Source organism: Eretmochelys imbricata, chromosome 8 (genome assembly GCF_965152235.1).
Source record: "Eretmochelys imbricata isolate rEreImb1 chromosome 8, rEreImb1.hap1, whole genome shotgun sequence".
NCBI lineage: Eukaryota > Metazoa > Chordata > Testudines > Cheloniidae > Eretmochelys > Eretmochelys imbricata.
This window is the reverse complement of record NC_135579.1, coordinates 78,473,348-78,499,546: the sequence shown is the minus strand read 5'-3', so window position 1 is coordinate 78,499,546 and position 26,199 is coordinate 78,473,348. Positions and strand designations below refer to the sequence as shown.

General features: G+C 37.8%; 1 protein-coding gene across 1 annotated transcript in view; it reads right to left on the bottom strand.

Annotated features, from left to right (window-relative positions):
- Nucleotides 1-25,602, bottom strand: part of ODF2L (outer dense fiber of sperm tails 2 like) — a 44,053-nt gene extending 18,451 nt beyond the window's left edge. The window contains exons 1-11 of the mRNA XM_077824366.1: nt 25,519-25,602; nt 20,408-20,565; nt 19,521-19,638; nt 18,215-18,346; nt 16,595-16,657; nt 14,603-14,674; nt 13,076-13,192; nt 7,219-7,404; nt 5,366-5,475; nt 3,654-3,789; nt 1,343-1,453 (exon numbers count right to left, since the gene is read on the bottom strand). Of these exons, the coding sequence (XP_077680492.1) occupies nt 1,343-1,453; nt 3,654-3,789; nt 5,366-5,475; nt 7,219-7,404; nt 13,076-13,192; nt 14,603-14,674; nt 16,595-16,657; nt 18,215-18,346; nt 19,521-19,638; nt 20,408-20,565; nt 25,519-25,602 (1,287 nt within the window). The remainder of the gene's footprint in view (nt 1-1,342; nt 1,454-3,653; nt 3,790-5,365; nt 5,476-7,218; nt 7,405-13,075; nt 13,193-14,602; nt 14,675-16,594; nt 16,658-18,214; nt 18,347-19,520; nt 19,639-20,407; nt 20,566-25,518) is intronic.
- Nucleotides 25,603-26,199: the final 597 nt, after the last annotated feature.

Below are 26,199 nucleotides of genomic sequence, written 5' to 3'. Positions count from 1 at the left end.
CCAACAAAACAGGGGAGGTGTACACACTACAGAGCTATGTTTGGCAGCAAAACTCTGCTGTTTTGCCGACAAAATAAAACCACCTTGATGAGAGGCATAAAGCTTTTTGTGGCAAAGTTAAAGCGACAAAGCGTCAGGTCAGTGTAGACACTGCCGTTTGTTTTGTCGACATAACTGATTTCCACCAGTATCCCGCAATGCCTGCAGTGACCACTCTGCTCACTGTTTTGATCTCTGCTGCTCTGAAGGCATGTGCCCCTCCCCTTTCAAAGCTCCAGGACAGCTGAACATGCTGCTCTGCTCTGAGAACAAAGAGCAAATCATTAACTTGGCATGCTCCTGTTCTGCCCTGCACTAGGAACACAGCAGCAGGCAGACTGCTGCTGTAGGGAGTGGAGGGTGGGTGGGGACTGCTGTGCTGCTTTGACATTCCTCAGCATGGAGAGCTCACAGAGCTGCTCAGGATGCCACTCCCGGCAGCTGAGGCTGTGAGAGAACTCGGAGGGAATCACAGAACCATAGGCAGGCAGAGCGGGCAGCTTAGGGACAGACTGCTGTGCAGAGCAGAGCCGGGGGCTGATGTGGAGGGGCGTGTCCCCCTCCCCTGCCTCAGGATAGGTCAGTTGGTTGGCCTGCTGTCTTCCCTGCTCTGGACACACCACTTTCCTGTCTCTCCTCGCCCCCCCACTTCAGTTGAAAAGCAGCTGATAATCTACTAGGATGCCCATGGAAAGTTGGGATTGAGAAACCTGCAACATGTGATGCTGTACCTGCCCCATGAGGCATTGCAAACTCTTCCCAAAGCATCCTGTGGCCAGCTGCACATTGGGATAGCTACCACAGTGGCCTGCTCTCTGTATCGATGCAACAGATGCTAGCGTGGATGCACTCTGTCGACACAAGGAGCACAGTGTGGACATGCAACAGTGTTTTTAATTAAAGCAGCTTAACTTTTGTTGACAAAGCTTTGTAGCGTAGACAAGGCCTAAAAATCATGATCTTACTAAAGACATGAATCTGTAACCCACTAACCCCCTCACCCCTTTTTTGTACTATGACTACAGGGATGTTAATAGGTAACTTCACCTGGAATGGTCCCTTAGAATATGTGCTAACTACTTATGCTAAACTGTTCAACCTCATATTTAGCTGTGACACTCTGAGTACCTTTCCCAGACCTGAGCTCTATGTAGCTCAAAAGCTTGTCTCTTTCACCAGCTGAAGATGGTCCAGTAAAAGATATAACCTTATCACCATGTCTCTCAATTAAGATCCTCGTCATTATCTCAAAACTGCATGTAGACATAAAACTGATACTTAAGCCTCCAGGTCCATTAGTCACCTGAGTTTTATACTGTTCAGCAAGATTTTCCTGCTGCTTTACTTTTTCTTGCAGGTTTAAGAGTTCAGCTTCAGCCGAAACAGTGTTGTCTTCCAAAGCAGCAAGTAAAGCCTAGATTAAAATATACAGAAAATAAATATTTTATTCTTGTTATAGGCAATACACTTTTTTTCTGATAATGAAGAATTAAGAAATCAAAGCACCATCAGCACTATTATATGACTAGCCATTAAACTACTGGTATTTAGTTGTACATGATCATATTTTGTTATTTTGCATGGTAAGTAACTGTGACATTTAAATCATTTAAATCTGTCAACTTTCATTCATATTTGATCCAGAATAGAAATACTACACAAAAGATGTAAATCCTGTCATTTTAAAGACAGACTGAGTGTGAGTTAATCTAACTCTAGTTAGGGCAAACCAATATTCAATCAGCTTGATTCTCTGGCTGACTAAGAAGTAGGCAAAATCAAAGAGGCATTTGACAGCCTTGGTTAAAAAAAGGAAATCTTGGATTTATTTTCCAAGTTGGAAGGGCTATTGGATTTTAAGGACTATAGGGGATAATAGTCACTATACAGAAAACAGAAACTGTTTCACTTCCCCCAGATAGTACACCTGATCAGACAATATATTGTTGTATTGCCTATGTAACCTTGACCAGCAGGTCTGATGTGATGATGAATTCTGGAACATCTTTATAGTCTGTTTCAGAGTAGCAGCCATGTTAGTCTGTATTCGCAAAAAGAAAAGGAGTACTAGTGGCACCTTAGAGACTAACCAATTAATTTGAGCATAAGCTTTCGTGAGCTACACGAAAGCTTATGCTCAAATAAACTGGTTAGTCTCTAAGGTGCCACTAGTACTCCTTTTCTTTATAGTCTGTGACCACTTTCAACATTAAAGTACTGGGATCTGAAAGGGAAGCAGGGAGGTACTTGAAACCAGAGAATGTGATTCTCAATGTATGTCTACACTTCAAGCTAGGAGTGTGATTCCCAACTGGAGGAGAAATACTCGCACTAGTTCTGATCAAGCTACCTTGCTAAAAACAGAATGTAGCACAAGCAGTCGGACGGTCTAGCAGCCCCGAATATATGTCTGGGGTCTTGGATGGGACCGTACTTGTGGCAGCTAGGCCCTCCGCTGCTCATGGCTATACTCTAGTTTTATCATGGTAGCTTGATCAGAGCTAGCATGAGTATTTCTTCTTGAGCTGGGAATTAGTCCCCCAAGCTCCAATTCCAAGTGTAGGCATACTGTGAAAGGCTAGAAGGACAAAAGGAAAGAGTACTTTCTAGACATGTTTAGGTTTTTTTTAAACTTTTATTGTAACTAAACATAAACCAGATATTATGTATACTATTTTATTCTGAGCTGATCTTCTCTCTACACTCTTAATAAATCTTGTTTTTAATTAGATCTCTCGAGACTTACTATTTGGGAATTTCACACAGAAAGTCAAATGCCATTTGAACTATGTATGCAGCAATAAAATTACTTGAATGGTAAAGAAGCTTTCTTGTTACAAACTGGATTGCAGTATTTGTAGATCAAATGACATATGAACTAGGCATCTTTTGATGTAATTAACAATTAAATAATAATTGTGAATAATAATTGTGAATTGGAGGAGTGGAATGAAAGGTGGCCACCCACAAGCCCCAGTGATTGGTTTTTCAGTGTGTAAAGCTTTGGTTTATAGGAAAAGCCCACAATGGAGATATCCAGAATCAATAATATGAGCCACAGAAAAAGAACAGAAGGATAGGTAGGAGCAAAACCAGCAAAGGAAAGTCCGAGAGACTCTATCAAATTGCGCCAAGCAAGTTTGAAACCTCCTTAACTTAATTTGAAACTAGTTATTAAAAGTGAACGCAGTTCCCATGTTTGGAACATTGTTAAAATTTGTTTCAAGTTAAAAGGGTAATTGTTAGTTACATAATCATACAGATAATGATAATGAAAAGGACACAAGGTAGTGTGGTAAGGTACAGGACTGGCCGATCAAAGACCTATTCCTAGCTCTTCCACAGATTTCCTGTATTAACTTATCATTGTCTCATTTTCACCAACTTCAAAATGGGTCTTGTGATGTTTAGTTCATTAATGCCTGTAAAGCTCTTTGGGATCCTTGGATGGAAGGTACTGTATAAGTGCACAGATTATTAAATGAGGCCTCGAGATATTAAAAATGTATAGGAATAACAACATCTGAATTAAATCTAGTTACTCTTTATTTTAAAATGCATCAGGTATCCAGTGTTATTCTCATACTGAACAATGAAATGATATAACAATCTACCTTTAATTTTGCATTTTCAAGACGAATATTTGCATTTTCTGAATTGATAGAATTAAGCTTTCCATGGATTTCTTCATTTGAATTTCTTCCACAATCTTGTATTTTTTTCAGGTCCTCCAAAAGGTTTGTGATCTGCCTTTATTAAATAAATCAAGAACTTTTGCAGCAACTAGCATATAGTACTTTTTAAAATTTAAGTTGCATATTATGTTCCTCTAGCAGTTATTGAAAAGTTTGTGGGTTTTTGGTTTTTTGTTTTTATTAAAGTAACTCCACATATTTACACACCCCAAATGAGCAACTGGAGAAGTTGCAAGTTCTTCAGCTTTTCCAATAAATGATGTAATAAGATTAAAGGATGTGAAATGGGGTTAGAACAATTGTAAATAAGCTGATTAGATGGAATGCACAGGCACTCTTCCAGCACAAATATCAGATTATATATATTTACAGTCCAAGACATTATGATGCAGAATTTAAAAAGGGACTGTCAAATTAAAAGCCATCTTAAAAAATTGTCTTATGTAGGTTAGGAATACCACCTTCAACTATTAAAAGTAAACCGATTCTACTTTACTTTTCACCATTTATGCCAATTTACTTTTTGTACTACAGTCAAATTAGATAATGAAAATTGTCTAATCAGATTCACGTCTGTTCACAGAGAGTTTTACTTTCTGGTGCTCATTCCCTGGCATAGTGCCATAGTTTTTGCTGCAATGTTTAACTCTAAGGAAAGAAACTTTTTCTTTGAAATTAAAAAAAAAATGAGAACGCTTTCCATGAAAATTAGGTTTTCTGAGACTTAAAAAACCAAAACCTGTAAACTTAATTTTGGCCCTTATAAACATGTGAACATTCCTCTTTAAACAGCTATTTGACAAAACAAACATTCTGCATGAAACCCAACTAAAAAGTACAGGCAGCAGCCATTAGTCTTATTTTACATATTTATGAAAAACCTATTGGAAATACAAACTGTAGTTCAAACCATAAAAATGTGTAAGAATATTTCTTACCATATGCCAAGGAAAAAGGCATTTTTAATTATTCAACCTTTTTCTATTATATATTTTAAGATTTTAGGGAGTTCTGTTTTGTCTGTGATTACAGGGAATACAATGTTATAAAAACGGCACACATGTATACATTTGGTGGCAAATCCTACCCCTATCTCCATGTATGGAAGGCCCATTCCGTAGTGGAACTAACTGGTCAGATTCACTGCAGCAGAATTGAGAGTAGAGAGCCAGGAGTCTATACGGGGGGGTTCTTTTGTGCTGTTGTGGAGGCAAGCTTTGACAGTGGGGCTGGAGAAGAGAATCCCTGTTGTATCAGTTACTACTCAGAGCCTTCAGCTATTTTCCCCGTGTGAGGTGTAACCCAAGTTCATAGCCTGTAATTGCAGCCACTGCTGGCAGATGAGAGGGTTCCCTGTGTCAAGCACAGTAAGCCTCTGTAGTCAGGAATGATGTAGGGGACAGAATAGACTCCTTGATGAGTAGGAGTTACTCTTTAGTTATAATGGAAGTTGTGTGATCCAATGGAGAGAAGACTATAATGCTAAGATATGTTCCATAGTTGAAATATCTAATTCTGAGCACCAATTTCCAAGTTCTAAATTCTACCTAGAATTTTAAATAGAAAAACCTGTATATGAAATTAATATGATTTCTTATTAATTTGCAAAAAGCTTCAATAGTTTAACTTACTTCTTCAGAGTTTCAGTTTGAACCTCTAACCTAGTCTTTTCTTCTACAGCCTTCTCATGATGATTTTTCCAGACACTGGAAGCTGAAAGTACTTCAGACAATTTGACTTCCTGGAGAGTATACAAAATATAGATCATGTAACATAAGAACTGCTTTTTAATTTTGCACAGTTCCCTAAACACAAAAGGCATTTTAATTTAAAGCAACCTTAAGTCACACCTCAGTAGTATAAAATAATGTAAACTTAAGCTTGCAATCTCAAGAAGAGAAATTAAAATAAATTTTTAAATATGTTAAATAAGCTTGAACTACAGAATTATGAGTCCCTAGAACTGAATCACAATTAAGCATTCATAATGTTTTCTAGCTGCAGACTGCAGCAAGACTTCAAAATTTGAGGTAAAATGTTTTCTTAAAATAAATATTTTGACTGTACTAATCTCTGAGACATAAGAATGACGACATTTTTTAAAATAAGAGATCAAAATAAATGCCAAAATGAAATTGAGTCACAACATCAAAATGTTGTGAAAAAGAAACAATAGCTAACTAAGAAAGTTTCAAACACAAAAGAAGAAAGATTGGATTTTGTGGTTTATTTAATGGCTGTTAAAGTAGAGCTTCTCAAAGCAGTGAAGAGTTAGCCACACATGTTCCATTAAAATTAACTGCTTCGAAAACCTTCAGCTTAAACCTCACAATAGGAAAATAAAGGGAAAGTACTATGAGAACACATAAAAATTGGAGTTAGACAAATGGCAATTAAATTACTTTAATTAATTAATTTATTAAAAGGTCCAGTTCAACTTAATGTCATCATGAGAAAATCAAGTTGCATCGTATGGTCTGAAGGTAAATTAAGCCCACAAAGAAGAAACAAAGCAAAATTTAATTAGATCCTGATATATCAACTAGGCAAATGTATTGTATGTCTAAAAAGGTGCAACGTTATGATGAAAGCATATTCCCACCTATTGGGAAATGCAATGAAAGGAGACCAAGTTTTAAATGTACTCTAATGGGACAACTGATTCCATTCAGAATTGTAATCCACCAGCTCCAGAAAGATCACTCAAAAAAGTTCTGATCCTCCTGGCCTTCTGAAATTTCTTAACATTGGTGAAAAAAAGGCAGCAAAAGGCCCTCAACAAGGTCCGAGCAACAGCTGAATGAGAGGATTCTAACTTCATTTTCAAAGCTCTACAAAATTCAGAGCATACAGCTTACAAAGAGAGATTTGAGCATCTACAAGAAATGCTGCCTGCTGGATCCATTTTTGAAAAAAGAAAATAGCTGAGTACTAAGACATCAAGACCCCAATCCTGCAATCTGATCTGTGTGAGTGGACATTTGTGCCCATTAACTTCAATGTCTATCCACACAGCTCAAACTGCAGGATCGGGGCCCGCCTATGAATGTAAGGGAACAAGCTTCTCAATGATATTTAAGGATTAATGTGCACGACTCCCAGTAATATTAACTGGCATATACCGTACTGAAGGGAGACCAAAGCCCCTAGAACAAACTTACAAATTGTACAACCACGTGGTCCAAGTCATTCACTAAACTGACGTTTTAATTTTTTTAATAAAATGAAGACTAGATGATTATGATGGTCCCTTCTGACCTTAAAGTTCATGCATCTTATCTAGCAATTACTTTTGGATCACTGATTTTAAATTACCCTTCTCTAAAGTGGAACAAATTAAAAGGTACCAGTCCAGAGTACAGCACGCTCAGTCGGTCATTACTGTTCTTCAATGATGAGGCAATCTTAATGTTTGATTGCACTTATTATTTTAAATAATTGATTATTTTAAAAAACATTTGATTATATCAACACAGCCACTTACCCTCTTTCTAATTTTGGAAGTTAGTTTTTCAACAGATGCTTCAAAACATTCAGCTCTTTGTTTCTGGGCTCTGGTTGCTTTTTTCAGAGCTTTCTTCTTTTGCTCATTTGTTTCCTTTACAGCTAAAATTTGGTGCTTGTGTTTGCCAGTTTGAAGCTTCCACTCAGTTATTTTCTTTTCCAGAGTCTGCAGCATAATTAAGCAAAATGAATGATATATTCTGAACATTATGGGGCAGATTTTGAGTCACAGTAACATAACCATGCAGGGGAGAAAGACTTTCACCCCACCTGCACTAGGCTACCTGCATCCCAAATACATGCACAAGGGTGAGAGCAGAAGCTGTGCACCCCATATTTCCACACACTGAATAGTGAGAAATGGGGATGGAGGGACAGAGGGGGAGGAGGGTACATAAGTCGGAGGGTAAGGAAGGAGCCAAATGGTGGGGGAAAGCCTTGGGGGAGGGGGCACAGCAGAAGGGGAAGAGGATAGGAATAAGTGAGTAGGTTGTGGGGGGCAGCAGCAGCAAATGGGGAGAAGGACAGACTGGGGCTCGAGGGGCAGAAGAGTCTACAATTACTAGAAAATACTCCCATCCAGAACCTGGAATAGAACCCAAGAGTCCTAAGTCGCTACATTCTTCTGTTGTCAGCAAATAGTTCTGAAGACCACTGAAAAAGTGTGTGTTTCATCCTCCTCTACTGGCTGGCCAACACAGCATATAACCACCTACTACTGCTATCAATTACTAGATTAGCTCAAGTGGTTCAAGTATGTGCTGTGGATGTAAGGGTCTAAAATCTGCTGATGACCCAAACTGGCAATCAATATGACTCCACATGACAGAAACTTTTTTGCAGTTTGTTTTTGAAAAAATTAGGAAATTACATTTAACCAAATACATTAAAAGAACATTAAGGCTGCATAGTCATACACTCAAAAGTTAGAAAACGCCAACACTGCCTTATGTGTATAAATTATAGTACAGTCTTTAATTACATGATAACATACTATATTTTCCACAGGACCCCTGCCTCATTCAGCGGTCTGAATGCACCCAGTCTGGGGATGAATCAGGGCTGTGCAGCGAACAAGACAATTATCTTCAGCACCCCTTCATCATTTATTGCAGAAGTTAGAAGTATACAATGAATGAGGCAGAAGATTGCAAAAAAAAGAGAAAGGATGGTCTCAAAGTTGAGTCAGATGAACGTTGCCCTGGAGAACTGGATTCTCTCCATGCCTCCGCCACAGAATTCCTATGCAAGGCTGGGCAAGTTACTTGAACTAGATATTTATGTTTGTTCCCATACATAGCATTTTTTTATTACAATAAGGATGCTAGAGGCAAATCATATCAAAGACATTAGAACAAGGTATAGTGACATTTGGCGAAGAAAGCAATCAGATGTATCCTTAAAGCCTGCTTGAAAGAGGGCCCAAACACAGTTGTCTTTAGGATGGCCATCGATGGCATCAACAATCTACCAGCATGCAACTGTTTCTTGATGGACAGTCTTAAAGCCACATTGATATTATCGACAATTTTTCCACCATGCAATAAAGTAGTAAACATGTCAGCTACATATACCAGTCTATATAAAATCTTCTATCAGGTCATCTTAAAATAGTTTAAAGGCAGACATGACTAAATGTAACATGAATTAAAAACACGTATAGTGCCTTCTCATTCAAGTTTGGGCCATGACCCTTCCTAAGGTGGGTTCCAAACACATACATAGCTAGAATGATATGCAATCTACATGGTAGTCAAAAGAAAAAAAAAAAAGGAACAATGTTACTTCTTGATGTAAGTGTGAAATGAAGCAGTTTATATTTGTGTTTGATCTTTATAACTGTGATTTGGGAAATAATATCTTCAATGAATTAAGCAAAATTAGGAGAATATAGAAGATTTTTATTTGTCAGTCTGTTGCTTATACGTTGGTAAAAGATATTACCTCACCTACCGTGTTGCGTATATTAAGTTAAAGAAATACATAGGGAATACAATTGTTAGTCCTTTATATCACCACAAGATGTCACTATCACACTATGACTGACAGTCCTGCGTAGCATGCAGCTATGTCCTTTACAAAGACTTTAGTAAATTTAAACTTGGAACTCATTTCATAATGAGCAGAAAACATTCAACCTGTCCCATGGCTTTGTCAGGGTATCAGCTGACTTCAATGGGCTATGGACACTTAATTACCTTAGATTCCTTTGAAAACCTCAGCCCATATGGCTGTCTACTCTCACTGAATCTTTATGCAAAGATCAGCTTATTCCTTGAAATATACCATTTAATAAAATCTGCTGGGAGAATTCTAATAATTACACTGTGCAGAAGTACAAGAAACAATATCCTTCAGAACAAAACATGGAATGTGTATACTTAATTTCATGTTCCGGAGTAAAAGTGTTAGAGGAGAAAATAAGTAATCTTCCAAACCTGGAAAAAAAAAAAAATCTACCCTACTTTTAATTTCCAAATGTTGACTTCTTAATGGCAAATACCATATATTAGGGCTGGCAAGTGATTAAAAAAAATTTAATCGTGATTAATTACACGATTAAAAAATACCATTTAAATATTTGTGGATGTTTTCTACGTTTTCAAATATGTTGATTTCAATTACAACACAGAATACAAAGTGTACAGTGCTCACTTTATTTTTTATTACAAATACTTGCACTGTAAAAAACAAAAGAAATAGTATTTTTCAATTCACCTAATACAAGTTCTGTAGTGCAATCTCTTTATCATGAAAGTTGAACTTACCACTGTAGAATTATGTACAAAAAATAACTGCATTCAAAAATAGAACAATGTGAAACTTTAGAGCCTACAAGTCCACTCAATCCTACTTCTAGTTCAACCAATCGCTCAGAAAAACAAGTCTGGTTACAATTTGCAGGAGATAATGCTTCTAGGAGATAATCCATGTCCCCTGGAACGGTGGCTAAAGCATGAAGGGGTATACGAATGTTTAGTATATCTGGCACATAAATACCTTGCACCACCGGCTACAAAAGTGCCATGTGAATGCCTGTTATCACTTTCAGGTGACATTGTAAATAAGAAGTGGTCAGCATTATCTCCTGTAAATGTAAACAAGCTTGTTTGTCTTAGCGATTGGCTGAACAAGAAGTAGGACTGAGTGGACTTGTCGGCTCTGAAGTTTTACATGGTTTTGTTTTTGAATGCAGTTATGTAACAAAAAAAACCCCTACATTTGTAAGTTACACTTTCACTATAAAGAGATTGCACTACAGTACTTGTATGAGGTGAATTGAAAAATACTATTTCTTTTATCATTTTTACACTGCAAATATTTGTAATAAAAAATAATATAAAGTGAGCACTGTACACTTTGTATTCTGTGTTGTAATAAAAATCAATATATTTTAAAATGTAGAAAAACATCCAAAAATATTTAAGAAATTTCATTTGGTATTCTATCATTTAACAGTGTGACTAATCGTGATTAATTTTTTTTAATCGTGTGAGTTAACTGCAATTAATCAACAGCCCTTATCTATATAGCTATACATACACACACACAGTTAGTATTTGGCATTGCTCTGAAACTTCTACAGTGATATTGTTTTAAAATCACTTTCATTCCTATATTCCAAAAAGAGTAAAAATACATCATTACAAAGGTTTGTATCACTATTAGAAAATCATATTCACCAAGAAACAGGTGTAATCACTGTTAGAATTAATTAATTTCTATAATTAACTTATCAATTGAGTTTATCTTTGCAATTGAGTAAGATTCTAGTAAGTCTAAACACAAAAAAAATCCTGCATATTTGTCTGTATGGTATCTATGAGGGGATCATTAATATCCAAAACATCAGAGTCCAAGGTCAAATCCAAGCCTTATTACTAATCTAGGCAAAAAGGAGTACTTGTGGCACCTTAGAGACTAACAAATTTATTTGAGCATAAGCTTTCGTGAGCTACAGCTCACTTCGAAAGCTTATGCTCAAATAAATTTTAGTCTCTAAGGTGCCACAAGTACTCCTTTTCTTCTTGTGGATACAGACTAACACGGCTGCTATGCTGTAATCTAGGCAAGTTACCTTTGCAATATGACATATCATGCTTTTCAACTCCTACTGTTCTAGGAGGGCTTCGTGAGTGACCAAAAGACCCAAATTACGCATATAAGATGATTCAACTGATTTTTTGACATGTTCAGCTAATACACATACAATGCTTAATTTAACTACAAAACTCAGCTTTCCTCAGACTATATAAAACCTCTCCTTCCTCTTTAAAATTATATTGCAAACTTGTATTAATTTCCCTAGTTTCTTTAATTGTGCTTAAAAGATTGAATATGTGGCTAGTTACAACTGATTTGGAGCAACCACAAGTAATTACTTGGAGGATCAGTTAAAATGAAATGAAAATGATATGCTGCTCTATCCTTCTCTAGTAAGAGATTCTATTTTAGGAATTTTTAATTATACAGATCAACTGGCCAAACCTTCCCCCCGCATATGATGGGAGATGACAGAGCACCTATGCAAGCTCCCACAGACCACGGATTGTAGAAGTGGCCTCTCCACTGGTGCTCCATTGCCAATGGGGTAGGATTCCATGCTACTTCGCCCCTGAAAAGAACCCTGCACAAAGCCTATTTACTTGGCTGTTTTGTTTGGGCTCAGTAGGCCATAATTCGGTATTCAGAGAACAATACTATATGTAGTAGACAAAGTAGCTAATTTCAATTATATTATCCAGTATATAGAATACATGAGTTGAACTGGTGAAGAACCAGCAGGCATGCCAGCCAGGCCTATAGACAGCACAGACCATAAAAAGAGCCAAACAAAATTAGCTCATCTTTAATAAGGGAGAATAAAGTATGGCTAACACAGGGTTTTACTCAATGTCATTGTCATTATTTAGTGTACAAGCAAGAATGAGTTTAAATATAAAAAACCAAGCTTGGCAGTTATATTTTCAGCAGTAGCAGTTCTGCTTGAAGTTTGGCCCATTGAAAGTGTGTGCAGCAGAGACCATTATCAAAATATTGTTCAGTAAGAGTGAACTTACTTTTTTTTATTATTATTCTAAACTGGAGAAAGTGAACAGAAGCTTATATTCATACCAAGATTTTTCTCTTTTTATTGAGTGTGTGATAACAAGCAACTGACCAACAGGTTGATGGTAAGGTATCTGGCAAATTCAAAAAGATAAAAGGTAATAGGGATAGTCCACTTTTAAGAGAACTCCCCTGCTCAATCCTAAATTTCACATTCCTTGCACATTTCAAATACTAGTAGAGAATCTGTGGCTACAGTCTGTCCCCTCCTTTGCAGCCACCTGATCACATCCTTGCAGTCTTTCAACAATGACAACTCCTGTCAACTCTCTCTGGTTGTTAACACGAATATTCGTCCCTTTATTAGGCCTTGATCCTGCAAACATTTCCATCCATGTTTACTTTAAGCATGTGAATAGTTGCATTCTCTTCAGCGGGACTCCTTAGGTGCACATGTGTAAGTGTTTGCAGGATAAAGGCTACTTTGGATACTTTTTACATCATTCTATGAGTGTCTATAGTGTAAGCTCTGAACATTTGTAAAACTCATTTGTAATTAAGAGCATTGTCCAAGTGGATCTCAAGAAATATATATTTCCATTATTTTTACTGGTTTGGGGTTTTCTATTCTAATTTAAGTCTATACCAGGGATTTAATTTAATAATAACAAGTGACATTTTAAGATTTGACTGACAACTTCTAATTAAAAATGGCCCTCTGGCCCCAATATACTTTCATTAATTTACCAATGAACTAAAAGTAAACCCAAAGGAAAAATATTTGTAACCTGTAATTTTGCTTTCAACTGATCATTCTCAGCCTCCTTTTTCTGAATCTGGCATTGCAGGTGGGTTTGTACAGCTTCTACTGACTTTGATAGGTGGTCTGCTTTCAGTGCATTTGCCTATGCAAAAGATATGAACACAAATCTTTTAATTTATGCAGATATGCCATAAGAAGATTTCTCTATTTTTTCAGTATAATTGATTTCTAACATAGAGTAGTACACACACTCTGTGGGTACATACACAATATAATTATGAAACAGATTGCAAACCCAGACTCAAGTATAATACCCTCAACTGAAGCACTGTCTAGAGCTGTTTTAACCCTTTTATTGAGTATAGTCAGTGCTTTTCCTCCCACCCTCACTTTGAATGGAGCCACCTCCCTTGTCTGGTACAGAGGGTAAAAAGGACCTTTATCTACATATTTTGGCGAGGTTAGCACTGTCTAGAACACTAGCCTTCAGCGACAGATGAACTCAAAGAGCACAAGGAGAGTGACTGTGAACAGCCCCTGTACAGAGGCAAAATGGAGAGGGGCTTTTGCACTCTCTTCTCTATAGGGCTGCCAACTTTCTAACAGCAGAAAACCAAATACCATTACCCCACCCCTGCCCCGAGGCTCCACCCCTTCTCCCTCTCTCACCCCTCTCTCTCCCCACTCACTCGCTCATTTTCACAGGGCTGGGGCATGGGGTTGGGGTGAGGGCACTGGCTGGTGGTGCAGGCTCTGGGATGGTGCCAGATATTAGGGCTGGGGCACAGGGTTGGTTGCGGGAGGGGGTGAGGGTTGTGGACTCCCGGTGGCGCTTACCCCAGGCAGCTTCCGGAAGCAGTGACATGTCTCTCTGGCTCCTAGGCAGAGGCGCAGCCGGGGAGCTCTGTATGCTGCCCCAGCCTGCAGGTGCCACCCCCACAGCTCCCACTGGCTGCAGTTCCTGGCCAATGGAAACTGCAGAGCCGGTGCTCAGGGCGGGGGCAGCATGTGGAGTCCCCGTGGCTGCCCCTATGCCTAGGAGCCAGAGGGACTTGTTATTGCTTCCTGGGAGCTGCGCGGAGCCAGGTAGGGAGCCTGCCAGCCCCCCCATCAACTGGACTTTTAATAGCCCGATCAGCAGTGCTGACCGGAGCTCCCAGGGTCCCTTTTCGACCAGGTGTGCTGGTCGAAAACCAGACACTTGGCAACCCTACCCTCTACCTTATGCATGTGTGCAACATTAGCCTAAACCTAACCTTAAATGAGAAACGACAGTCAGGTCCAAACCAACCTCCCGCTTCAGAGCCATCCCTCACACTGACCATTGGAGGGGCTGGGGTGAGAGTGGTTCACAATCCAAGAAAAACATCTGGAGCCAAACTTTCTGGTGTGGGTTCACCTCTATGAGAAACACTGGCCACAGGAATAGCTTTTCATATTATGTTTGAAATTAAATATTACACTTCTCACAATTTGAAAAATTAGGAGTTTTGGAGGTAAGAATTTAGCACACGGAGATAAAACATCTATTCTGAGGGGGAAACCGACTTACTTTTTCCTGTTGAAGCTGAGAAGAAAGCTCTACAATATGCTTTTCTGTTTCAAGCATTTCTTTTCTGAGACCCTTCATGAAGGAAAATTAATACAAAATTAAAAGGTCTCAATATGCACATTTTGGGCTACATTTTCATAACTGCACTCAAATTGCACATGTAAAAGGGATAGTTTATTAGGGAATTGAGCTCTCATTTCCAGTGACACAAAATTTCAAGATGATGCTTAAAAGCAAAGAAATAGTACACCTGAATATAAGAACAAAAGTGTCTCAAAGCAGGGACATGAATTTAAGTGTACAGATGCACAGTCAACATAATTGGGTACCTAAATTTACCTGATGTACAATGATGCCTTGTATTACAGGGATTTGTTCTGGGACACTCTTTTTGTCAAGTTTTGTCAATTTCCTGCAAATCAAATTACTGAAGGATACACATACACTTCATTTACTTATCAAATTGTTTTTAAAATTCTGATTTTTTAAAATTACATTTGAAGAGGTCACAAGAGAGCAAGGAGACAGAGCAGACAATAAGGGAAGAGCCAAAGAAGGAATTAAGAATGGGGTGCTACTCTAGTGAGTAAAAAAACCAAAAACCAACCTAAACACAGAGCCAGTAAATATTTGTGAACTAAGTAAAAGTAATGTTACTTTTGAGATAGGAGCTCCTAATTGTAAAGATTATTTGGTCTTCCCCGGAAAGTAAGTTTTAGGATTCGACCTCTGTTGAAGGTAAATTTGTTGGCTGAATGCTTTTCAGACATAACAGCCATATTCTGCCCCTCTCCCAGACTGGTAGTGTTCCATAAGCAGCCCTTGTACTGACACCTATTGTTCAGGTTGCCTTAACTACTGAGTATCAGACTTCCTGCGTTGTGAAAAATAAACAGCTCTTTTAAATCTGATATCATTCAAATTCCAGTGTAGACAGTTTCTGCCCAAATTAGGAATAAAGTGATTTGGTTTATATTTTTTGGCCTTGGACAAGTCATTAACACCACCTTGGGCCTCAATTTACCCCATTTGTAAAATGAGGATAATAATACATGCTACCTGAGATATTTAGCACCGTATCACGCTTTTCAGCTAAACATCTTGTTATTCCTTCTCAGTACTGGAGTAAATTGAACTTCAACTTCTAATTACTCTGTTTTAAAAAAAGGTACTTGTGGAATTTTACATTTCTTTGTAATACTGAAGTTGCAACAAAATGGTTAAAACTTCTCGTCATTGCTTTCATGGAGTTAACTATCTGGATTTACCTCTCTGAAGCTTTAGGTACTTGGATACCATATTGACCTTTATTTTCTCATTTGTGGCAAATGGCATTTTTGGGGGAATGATTCAGAGGGTTTACAAGCTTTTAGTTCCATCTGCTTGCTCAAAATGGTGTAGTCTGATCACGATAGCTACCATCTGGGTAGGAATACGACCTCATCATGGAATGGAAACATTACATAAACTATAACAAAAATGGTAATTTGGGGGAGCAATGAATTCACGTTTTTCCCTCCCTTACAGTGCCTATTGATTTATGTCAGAATAAAAAGGCAATGCACTTGAATAACCATAACATTAAAACAAAAGTAACATCTGGCCTTAGAGAAACAGAGCTAGACATTCTTCTCAGTTACACCAGTGTAAATAAGTAGCATTTCCATTAAAGTTACTCTGGAATAACACTGGTGAACATCATCATAAACTGGCCCATGCTATATATAGGATAACGTACAGCACATTAAACTCTGTGACACCATACTCCTGAAAAATATCACTAGTAAAATGGGTAAGGAAGAAACAAAATGATGGAAATTGGGTGAGAGCCAGGCAAGTATATCAATATACACATACATGTGACCGCAAGACAGAAAGACCTGATCCTGATCCTAGGTCTGGCAGTTGCCTAGTGGAATTGTATGAGATGTGGATTTCACTGCTTTGGCATACCTTGATAGGGTAAGGAGCCAGAAAATGTAATTTACTTACATCATTTTCAGTTTCACTTTCAGTTAACTTCTGCATCAACATGTCAATTTGTTTACTGCTTATCTGCAAGTCAAAATAGAAAAAACAACCAATATTTTAAAATTAATTATTTTATAGTATATGGAACTTGCTGATTCAGTGTAATCGGAATGGAGACTGATATATATGAAATACCCACAGCAAGGAGGTATTTACTTTGACATGCATGATTATTTACAATTGGTGGGAAATACCTTAGAGATTCTGTTCATTCTATGTGCGGAGTTTATGAATAGGGGAAAATAAACCAAGGTTAATTCTATATGTAACACTGATTATTTTTTAAATAGAAGCACTTACATGGCATTCATATTTAATTTTCCTTGTTCAAATAGTAGACTAAAGTACAAGTGTGTATTCCATTCATCTATTTTAAAGACAAAGTGAAGCATTTCCTTAAGAGTTTCTGAAAATATTGTTTGATGGCAGCTAAAATTATCTCCAGACCCCAAAATCTTATATCCCACAATATTAACTTCTATCATAAATATAAACTTGGAATGGCAAAACCATTTATGCAGCCATAACTATCACACAATCATCAATTACATAATTTGGCCGTCAAAGTTGTCCTTATTTTATCAGTTAGTCTTTTTACCCTTATTGATGGAACTTCCAGTTAAGTAAATCCCAAACTTTTTAACTTCAGAGAATGGGCTCACTGACTTCCAAGGAAGTTTAGATGACTCAGCATGTTACAGGACCAGTGCATATTGAATTATAAGAAGGAGATAACCAGCAAGTTGAGTGTCAAACTACAGATGGATCGGAAAGCAGAGAAAAGTAACAAGGGGAAAAGCAAATGAGAGCTGCATTCTCGGCACTGGTATTTGCAGAGTGCACTCTGCTGGATTTTGGAAGCATGGTGTACTCTGTCTCATCAGTGAGAGGGAAGCCTTACAGAGCATTCTGAACAGAACCACCAGCACATGTGTACAATGTCCACTTTAGGAATTCACTGCTTATGTATGTTTGGTTTTGTTTAAATACAAACACTGGTGAATAGCAGGTATTCAAACACAAAGAGATAATCACACTACTATTGTAATATAATGCTCTCTATATTTCTTCACTTTTCTTCTCTCTGCCTCCCTATTATTTACCAGTTGTCATTCTCTATTTGTTTGTCTTTTCTTTTTTAAACTTCCTCTCCTTCCTTGATTATTCTATATACATAGGCTCCGGAAAAAAGAAAAAACATGCCTTCTCTCATCTGTTTTTTATTAAAAACTTAATATATCTTTTTTGAAGTCAAGCAATTCCTATTCTGTCTTATTCAGCAAATGTGATTATGATTAAAGACTACATATACATGAAAGGAAAGTATGGGTATTCTATGATATTTACAATACAAGCATAGCATAGCACAGCATAGCATAGTTTTCTTGAAATACGTTAAACTTCCCACACAACCTGGGGTTGATTTGGACAATAAAGAATATTTGAAACAGTATGATTTTGCATTTTCTGTGACTGGCTCTTTCTTTCTTTGAAAACACTACTGAAAAAGTTCAGGAAAAAAAATAAAATGTGCTCGTGCTCTCTGTTAAACCAGTCCAAGATTGTTTTGGGTCATCTTACTTCTTCATGCTCTGTTGTTCTAAGTAGGTGCAGTAACAATCCTTTTATGTGTTTGAGAGTCTCTAGTTCCTTTATCAGTAAATCCTCTTGTTTAGAAATCTTAAGCATATCTGATGTAGAAAGTTTACATACCTGATAAAATATTAAGCCACAAACAAATATACTGTAAGTGTACTACAATATTTCCCCAAAACAGCATGATTACCACTATTAAAATTTAGCTTTAAAATATAGAAAACATAAAATTATTTTTCTAAGTACACTGCAAAAATATCATAATGAATATGCAAAATACTGTTTAGATTAGAATTTAAACATTTTGGTATGAAATACTACATAATTCAATATTCACTCTTCAAAGTCTGTTACAGAGAGATCAGGCATATGCTCTTCTCTAGTTTAACTTTTTTGCTGATAAAAGACCCAATTTTCCTCTCCCCAGGGAAAATCCATTTAAATCAAACTAGTTATGCTGCTCCAAAAATAACAAAGGACAATCAGGTAATAGTCCTTTTAGTAAGTACTATCACAGAAGTTATTTCATCTGGATTTGCACATATGTATTCACGATACTTCTGTCTGTAGCTGGAGAGAAACTGAAGTACTATTGGAAATGTTAACTCTGTGGTACAGAAAAGTGTGAATTCCCAATGGCAATTCTTAAACAAATTATCCATGAGGGACTACAAAAAAATCAAGATATCTTGACTCCTAGAATAATATTTGTTTTGTTTTATAAACTTAAATAGTAATAATGTATTTGTACTCAACAGGTTACAGACATCAAAAATCTCATTTGAAGATATTTTTTAAAATCATAGTAAAAAAAAAGTAACTCCTGTACAATATTGTGTATAAACAGGGTTACAATTGGGGAAGAAGATGCAAATGTACTCAAGTTCTTCTCACAAACCCACAATACACAAGTAGGTATACGTTTCTGCTAAAATGATCAGCAGTAAAATAGCTCAGAATGTTGACTGGCATCGTTAGGGTTCAGAATTAACATTCATGTGAGATGAAAACAAACATTCGGACCTCTTAAAGCTCTTATTTAAAGATGTATGTCTGCACTCATATCAACGCATCAGTCAACATTTAGAGTGTTTTTCTAATCAACCATATGAGTTAGACATTTAAGATTTTATAAAATAAAAGTTTAATTCTGCAGAAATGAGTGGAGCAAAAAAAAAAAAAAAAAAAAAAAACACACCATACAGCATATCCCAGAACACTAACCCAGTTAGAGTTCTGATGGTAAATATGTACACAGACTTTTGTATAGTATTAAAATACAGTAACTTACATTTGTCATTCCAGCAATAGTGACTTTAAAAGAAGGCAAAAACATTTCTATTGAACTGATTGCCATCTCTGCTTCAAGAAGCTTTTCCTGCAATGTGGCAATTTCATCTTCTTTCAACCTATTCACAAGAACTTAATAGAAATCAAATTGCATGAACTATACATGTTTAATATCTAAATAAACTTTTCCATTTCACAAATATTTATGAACCAAAGGCAGAATTTTCTTATAGTGTTCCCTTAATATACAGACTACAACTCCTTTTCAACTACATATCATAAATTATTTACACTGAATACTTATGGGAATACTTTCTTGCTGCTGCATTCTATGTCCTCTAAAGCCAGAGGAAGTAAGAACTTTGGGAATTACCCTATTTAAAAAAAAACAAACAAAAAAACCTTTTGAAGCAAAGTTTATTTTAAGTGTTACCAATAACTCCTTAGATGACTGTACCACGAACTTTTAATAATCAAATGTACTTTTCACTAATTAAGCTGTTTGCTTTTTGCATTTCACTCAGCCAGGGGAATGAAAATAGACTAAACAATCTCATTTGCAGGGTCTCATGAACTAGTACAATATACAGCAGTGTTCAGATGGCAAACACAGACAGGGTGAGACTTTCAAAAAGTTCCCTATTATAGGGTGAAATTAATCTCTGTTCAGAGGACCTACATAAGCCCCTATGTTGTCTAAACACAAAGCCTTAAATGAATCATCTGCCCAGGCATGAATTGCACTCACAGAAGATAAATATTTATGTTTTGAACACATTGTGTGGATTTGAACAGCTAAAGAAGCATAAATAAATGCTGTCAGAACAGATGAAAGACTGTTGGTCTCATGAAATTCTGTAATTGTATTTTTCCTGGTCTGAAGCATACCATCTCATTTCACTCAGGTTTTGTTGTAGGAAGTTTTCCTGTGATCTGCTTTTGAGCTGGGGTGACAGTTCTTTCAGCTTGCTCTGATGTTTATCCATAACTTTGGTAAATGAACTCCAATTCTGCTTCAAGGGTTCCTCCTCCATGCATGCTGAAAACTTACAAACATTTTATTTTATTTTAGTCTTTATCTTCTCCCCAACTATTTCAAGACATATTTTCTACCTATAACAACCAAAGCTTAATCAAAAGATTCTCTATCACAAGATAACAAACAAGAATATGGGGCCAGAATTATTTCAAATGTCCATCATCCCTTTTATTATGGGAAACAGAATGGAATTAAAAGATGGTACCAATTTTCTCCTCAATAATTAATTACTCTACGTACTTTTCTCCTACTTTCTTTAGTCTATATGTAAGAAGTCTTGTCCAATGCTGTAAAACAGCTAACAGTGGACGTTATACCCTGAAGATCAAGCATATTACCATCACAGTGAGAAAAATGAAAGTCCAGAATTATTTACTTGTATAAATGGGCAGAAAGAAGGATGTTTCTGATTATAGTTATCATAGCGACAAATTTAGCATTAAGGTCACATAGTTTAATTATTAGCTTCTTAAAAACTGTACAGAAAACAATCCAGCTGGGATTTCTAAAGGAGCCTAAGAAAGTTAGGCAACCAAATCCTATTTAATTTCAAAAGGGAATTGTGTACTTAACTTCCTGATTATCCTTTGAAAGTTCCACTCTACAGGAATTTACAGCTAGTCAGGAATTAGGTAGAATTTTCTTTATGCTTTCGCACACATCATTCTATGAATTCCTTCCAATTTAGCAGGAAATTATTTAATGCAAGGGAGTTAAGAACAAATGTGTAAATATCTCTAATGCCAACAGGAGTGCAAGAAAGGCTTAAGAGCGTCAGCCTCATACTGATACTATTGTTAGGTCTTCCACAATTCCCTACTTGGTCCTTCTTCACTTAGACCAGTAAAATATTTTCCATGTTGGTTGACTTTTCTGATTCTAAAATAGTCTTCACAGGACTGAATCAATGAACAGAGTTTTGCTGCTTCTCCGGGTGTAATAGGTAGTGCATGTCTTGTTCCCTACAATAACAATATTGAGAATTATGTAACAATTGGTACCACTCATTGCTAAGCTTGCTATGCTTAGCTGCCACATGAGCCTAAGAGACATCTCAAGACAAAACAACTTAAGTTCTTTATTAAGTAGAAATACTCAAGAAAAGTGTTCAGGACAAACTAAATTATCATTTTCATCTGTTATTTCCACCATCACTAAAGGCCCCACCTTGTGACATAACAGGAGGAGGTGAGAATTGAGAAAACTGAGAATTTAGCATCAGACTCTTAATAACTAGACTATAACATCACACTTATTTACATCTCTCATAATGTGAAATTTTACAACCAACTTCTATTTTTTCCATTTTCATTTCTTTGTTTTTTCATAGGTTTGCATTTCATAGGGGACTTCAATCTGAATGACATATGCTGGAAGTCTTATGCTGCTCGTACGAAAACATCCTCTGAATTTCTAAAAGTTCTAGAGGACAGTTTTTTAATTCCAGAAGTGTTATACCCAGCTCAGGGGAATTCTATAAAAAACCTTATCATCTTGACAGGAGGAATCGATTGCAGAACTAAAAATGAGCGTTTCCGTTGGTGCAAGTGATTGTGACTTGATTACATATGTTGCACACAAAGACAATGAAGTCCAAGCCAGTCATGGTGATTTAAAAGGGCCAATTATAGAAAGCTGAAAACAATTATGAACCAAATCACTTGAGAGAAAGAATTTATACAGAAAAATGTGAAAGATAATTGGTAGCTGTTTAAAAACATTTTACTAGATGCCAAAAAAGGTACAATTCCACAACTGAGAAGGCTATATTGCTTAAAAAACAACCTGGTTCAGAGGGGAAGTGATATACAAAATGTGGTGTGGTGGTTAATGCACTTGACAACAATCCCAGAGGTTAATGGGTGGGGTCTCTATTGATCTTACACTGAAAGGCTGTCTCCAGTTCACCTCCAGAGGGTTTGAGAAGTCAAGGGTGTAGCAGGGCAGTCACACTGCCCCAGCCCAGAAGAGATTAAAAAACAGTCCTTGTGGAGGGTTGGGGCTGACAGCCAATCAGAGAAGGCTGGGAGGCAGCCAATCAGGGCCAGGCTAGGCCATATAAAAGGGCTGCAGGGCCAGAAGGCTACCAGTCTCTCTCCAGCCTAGAGAGGGAAAGACTACCTGCCTGCAAGCAAAAGGAACTACCTTGGACAGAGCAGTGGTGGGAAGAGCAGGAGGAGCTCCAGCCTGGTGAACTCCCAGGCTGAGAATTTGCTTCCAAGGCCTGAGGAGGTACTGGGGCTGAGGAGAACTAGGCAGCCAGTCCAACCCCCTGGCCACTTCAGACTGCAGTTTGCCCTGAGAGAAGGAGCTAGATGAGGACTGGCAGTGGGTCACTGAGGTGAGGTGGGCTTAGGGGATGGGGGTTCCCTGGGGAGGACCCTGAGTGTGGGGGCCACTGCTGTGGGGCAGTACCCAGGAGAAGGGGCACTGTGGGCCAGGAGGGATTCGGAGCCTGAAGTATAATGGTGGAGATTAAGAATAAAAAGACAAGAAGCAACAGCAGGAGATGGTCTGAGGCTGGATGAGTTAATTCCCGGACTAACCAGCAGGAGGTGCCATAGCGGTGAGGGCACATCACGCTACAAAAGGCGGCTGGACATGATGCTAGCCACATTACTCCCTTGTATAATATTGGCTATGAAAAATGACACACCTTAAAGACATTACTGCTAAAGTTTGCAGAATACAAAGATTTGGGGAGTGTTTAAACAATGAATTCACACCACTGATCCAGAGCAATCTGGATTACTTGATAAACTGGGAAACAATATACATTTCAATGGAGCCAAATGTAAAGTCATACATCTACAAAAAAAGAACGCAGGCCATACTTAAAGGATGGGAGACTTTTAGGGGTCTACCAGTGTGGCAGTGTACCCCAAAAGGCTAAAGTGAACTCTGGATGTAAAAATGGGAATATCAAGTAGGAGAAGAGAGGGGTTATTTTACTTCTGTATTTGGTACTGGTGCAACTGACCACTACTGAAATATTGAGTCCAGTTCTAGTTCAATTCAAGAAGGAGGTTGGTAAAATGGAGATGATTCAGAGAAGAGCCACAAGATGATTAAAAGACTGGAAAATGTGCCTTTTATTGAAAGATGTAAGGAGCTATTTAGCTTATCAAAGAGAAGATTAAGCAGACTTAAGTCTGTTAAGTACTTACATGGGAACATAAATTTGATATTAGAAGGCTTCTCAATTTAGCGGATGGAAGTATAACAAGATTGAATGGCTGGAAGTTGAAACCAGACAAATTTAGACTAGAAATAAGGTGAAAATTATTATCAGTGAAGGTAATTAACCACTAGAACAACTCAAAGGCTGTGGCAAATTCTCCATCACTGTTTTGCTACAAGATCTTATACTCAATGAATCTAGAACATTTCCAGTCTGAAGTCTTAATAAATAAATAAGAATAATAAACTGATTGTTTCTTTGACTGGTGATGCAAGTTAAAAGGGTACTTAGTTCCAGGAGAAGTAGAATTTTTCTAGAGTGATATAAATATGTATAGCAAAACAGTAACCAAATTAAAATTTATAAGCATTTAATGAAACCAGCTAACAATACTAATTTAAGTTGCCCCAGTTTCAGTTATAAGAGTGAATTAAGTCTCCATTGGTTCTACAAAGTAAATTCTTGCGAAGTTACTTGTATGTAGGCTTGTTAAGTAAGTTCTATAAAATATATTTACACAGAGGCTTAATGCATTTCATTCCATGTGTGCTGAATGCAAATTTTCATATGTTCTCAAGTTAATATTGCTATGAAAATATTTTTGCTATATTTACACACTGCACAACTAAGCACAAATCTATGACTGAGATTAGTCAAATTCCTTCTATGCAGCATCTTGGGAGGCTTAGCATAGCATTTAATTTATCCTAGTTCATCCAGAGCCAGAGAAGCACAAACTAGAATTTATCCATTTTTTCAATATGTAATTTTTAGAGGTAGTCTTCAATTGGGATATAGGATCTCTCCTACCTTGTGTCAAACTTGCGTGAATCTTCTTTTAAGAACATAGCTTCTCTTAGTAAATGTGTAGCATATTCATACACTTTCATAAACCAACGCAGAAGTCTTCCGCATAATATCCTTTATTCTAACCCCATTTTTCTTTTATTCCCCTCTGAATTTATTTCCCAGTGGCTTGAGATGTGACCAAACAGCTTCCAACAAACACTTGTTTAAGAGCAGGTCTACGCTACTGCTTAAATCCGTCTAAGTTACGTCGCTCAGGAATGTGAAAAAGCAGCCTCTGAGAGATGCAAGTTTTGTGCTGTTTACACTGGTGCTATGTCAGGAGGAGACACCTTTCCACCAACATAGCTTCCGCTTCTTGCAGAGGTGGAGTAATTATGCCAACAGGAGAGCGCACTCCCACCGGCATAGTGTCTCTTCACTAGCTATGCTACAGTGGTGCAGCTGCGCCAATGTAGTGCTGTAATGTAGATGTGCCCTAACTCACTTAAAGAATTATCCTATATATGTCCTTTATTAGCATTGCACTCCATTCCTAAACAGCAAGAGTAGACTCTTCAAAAGTGCCTAGGGGAGTTAAATACCTGGCTACGATTGAATTTTTTTTTCAAGGGGAATTGGGCACAAAACTCCCTCATACCCTTTTGAAAATCAAACCCCAAATGCATCCCTTCTTCCTACTGTCTACAGATAGGACAAAAAATTTAAAGTTTCATTTGAAGCCAGGGTCTAATCAGTAACAAAGTGCATACATTACTTTCCTTTGTAGGAAATGCTCATACATCAGTAACACGTTAGCAGAGCAGTCCCTTGGGTAGGGCGAATCGGGGTGACTGCTCCGGGCCCTGCATTTTGGGGGGCCCCGTGGGCCAGTGCAAGTGGTCGGTCCCGGAAGAGAGAAATCTGTCACTTCTGCCCCAGGCCCCACACGGCCCTATTGATAGCACTGCAAATTAGTATGATTTGACTTACCTCAGCAATGTCAAAAGACAGCTTTTGTTGAACATACAACTCTGATAGACTATCGTTATTCTGTATGTGCATGGACGACAACATTGTGTCCTAATTCTGCAAAAAGATTAAAAGTTGATATAAAAGCATCTATCTACAGTGCCATCATCGTAATAAAAATAATAGAAAAGCAAGCTAATGAGGGAAGGCACAGTAGTTAAAGGATCACTGGTACCTCAGTTCAGTTGAATATAAAATGCAGGATGAACAAAACCTAGACCTACCACAAGAATGAGGCTTCCAGGTGACCCTGAGTGAAATTACTGGCCAGAGTCAATACTTAATAAAGTAAGGTTGTAAGGGATATTTATTTAGCACTTATTTACTTGGCCCCCACCACTCACACATTCATTGCAGAAAAGTTAAACAACCCCCCAAAATAAAGGGCTACTGACTGTAACTGACATAAAAGGGAGGGAAGGAGGGAGAGAGGCCCGTCAGGGCAAAGCCTGGCCTCAGGATCCCCCACCCGAGACACAGCAGCCGACGCCGTGAGGGTGAGGTGACGGGAAAGGGGCCGGCACTACACGGGCGGTACAGGGCACCCCCAAGCAGCTTCCCCTTGCCGCGGGCAGTGCCCGGGCGCCTTCCCCCAGCGCTGCCCCGCCGGTACCGGCCAGCTCCCGCCCACGACCCTGAGCC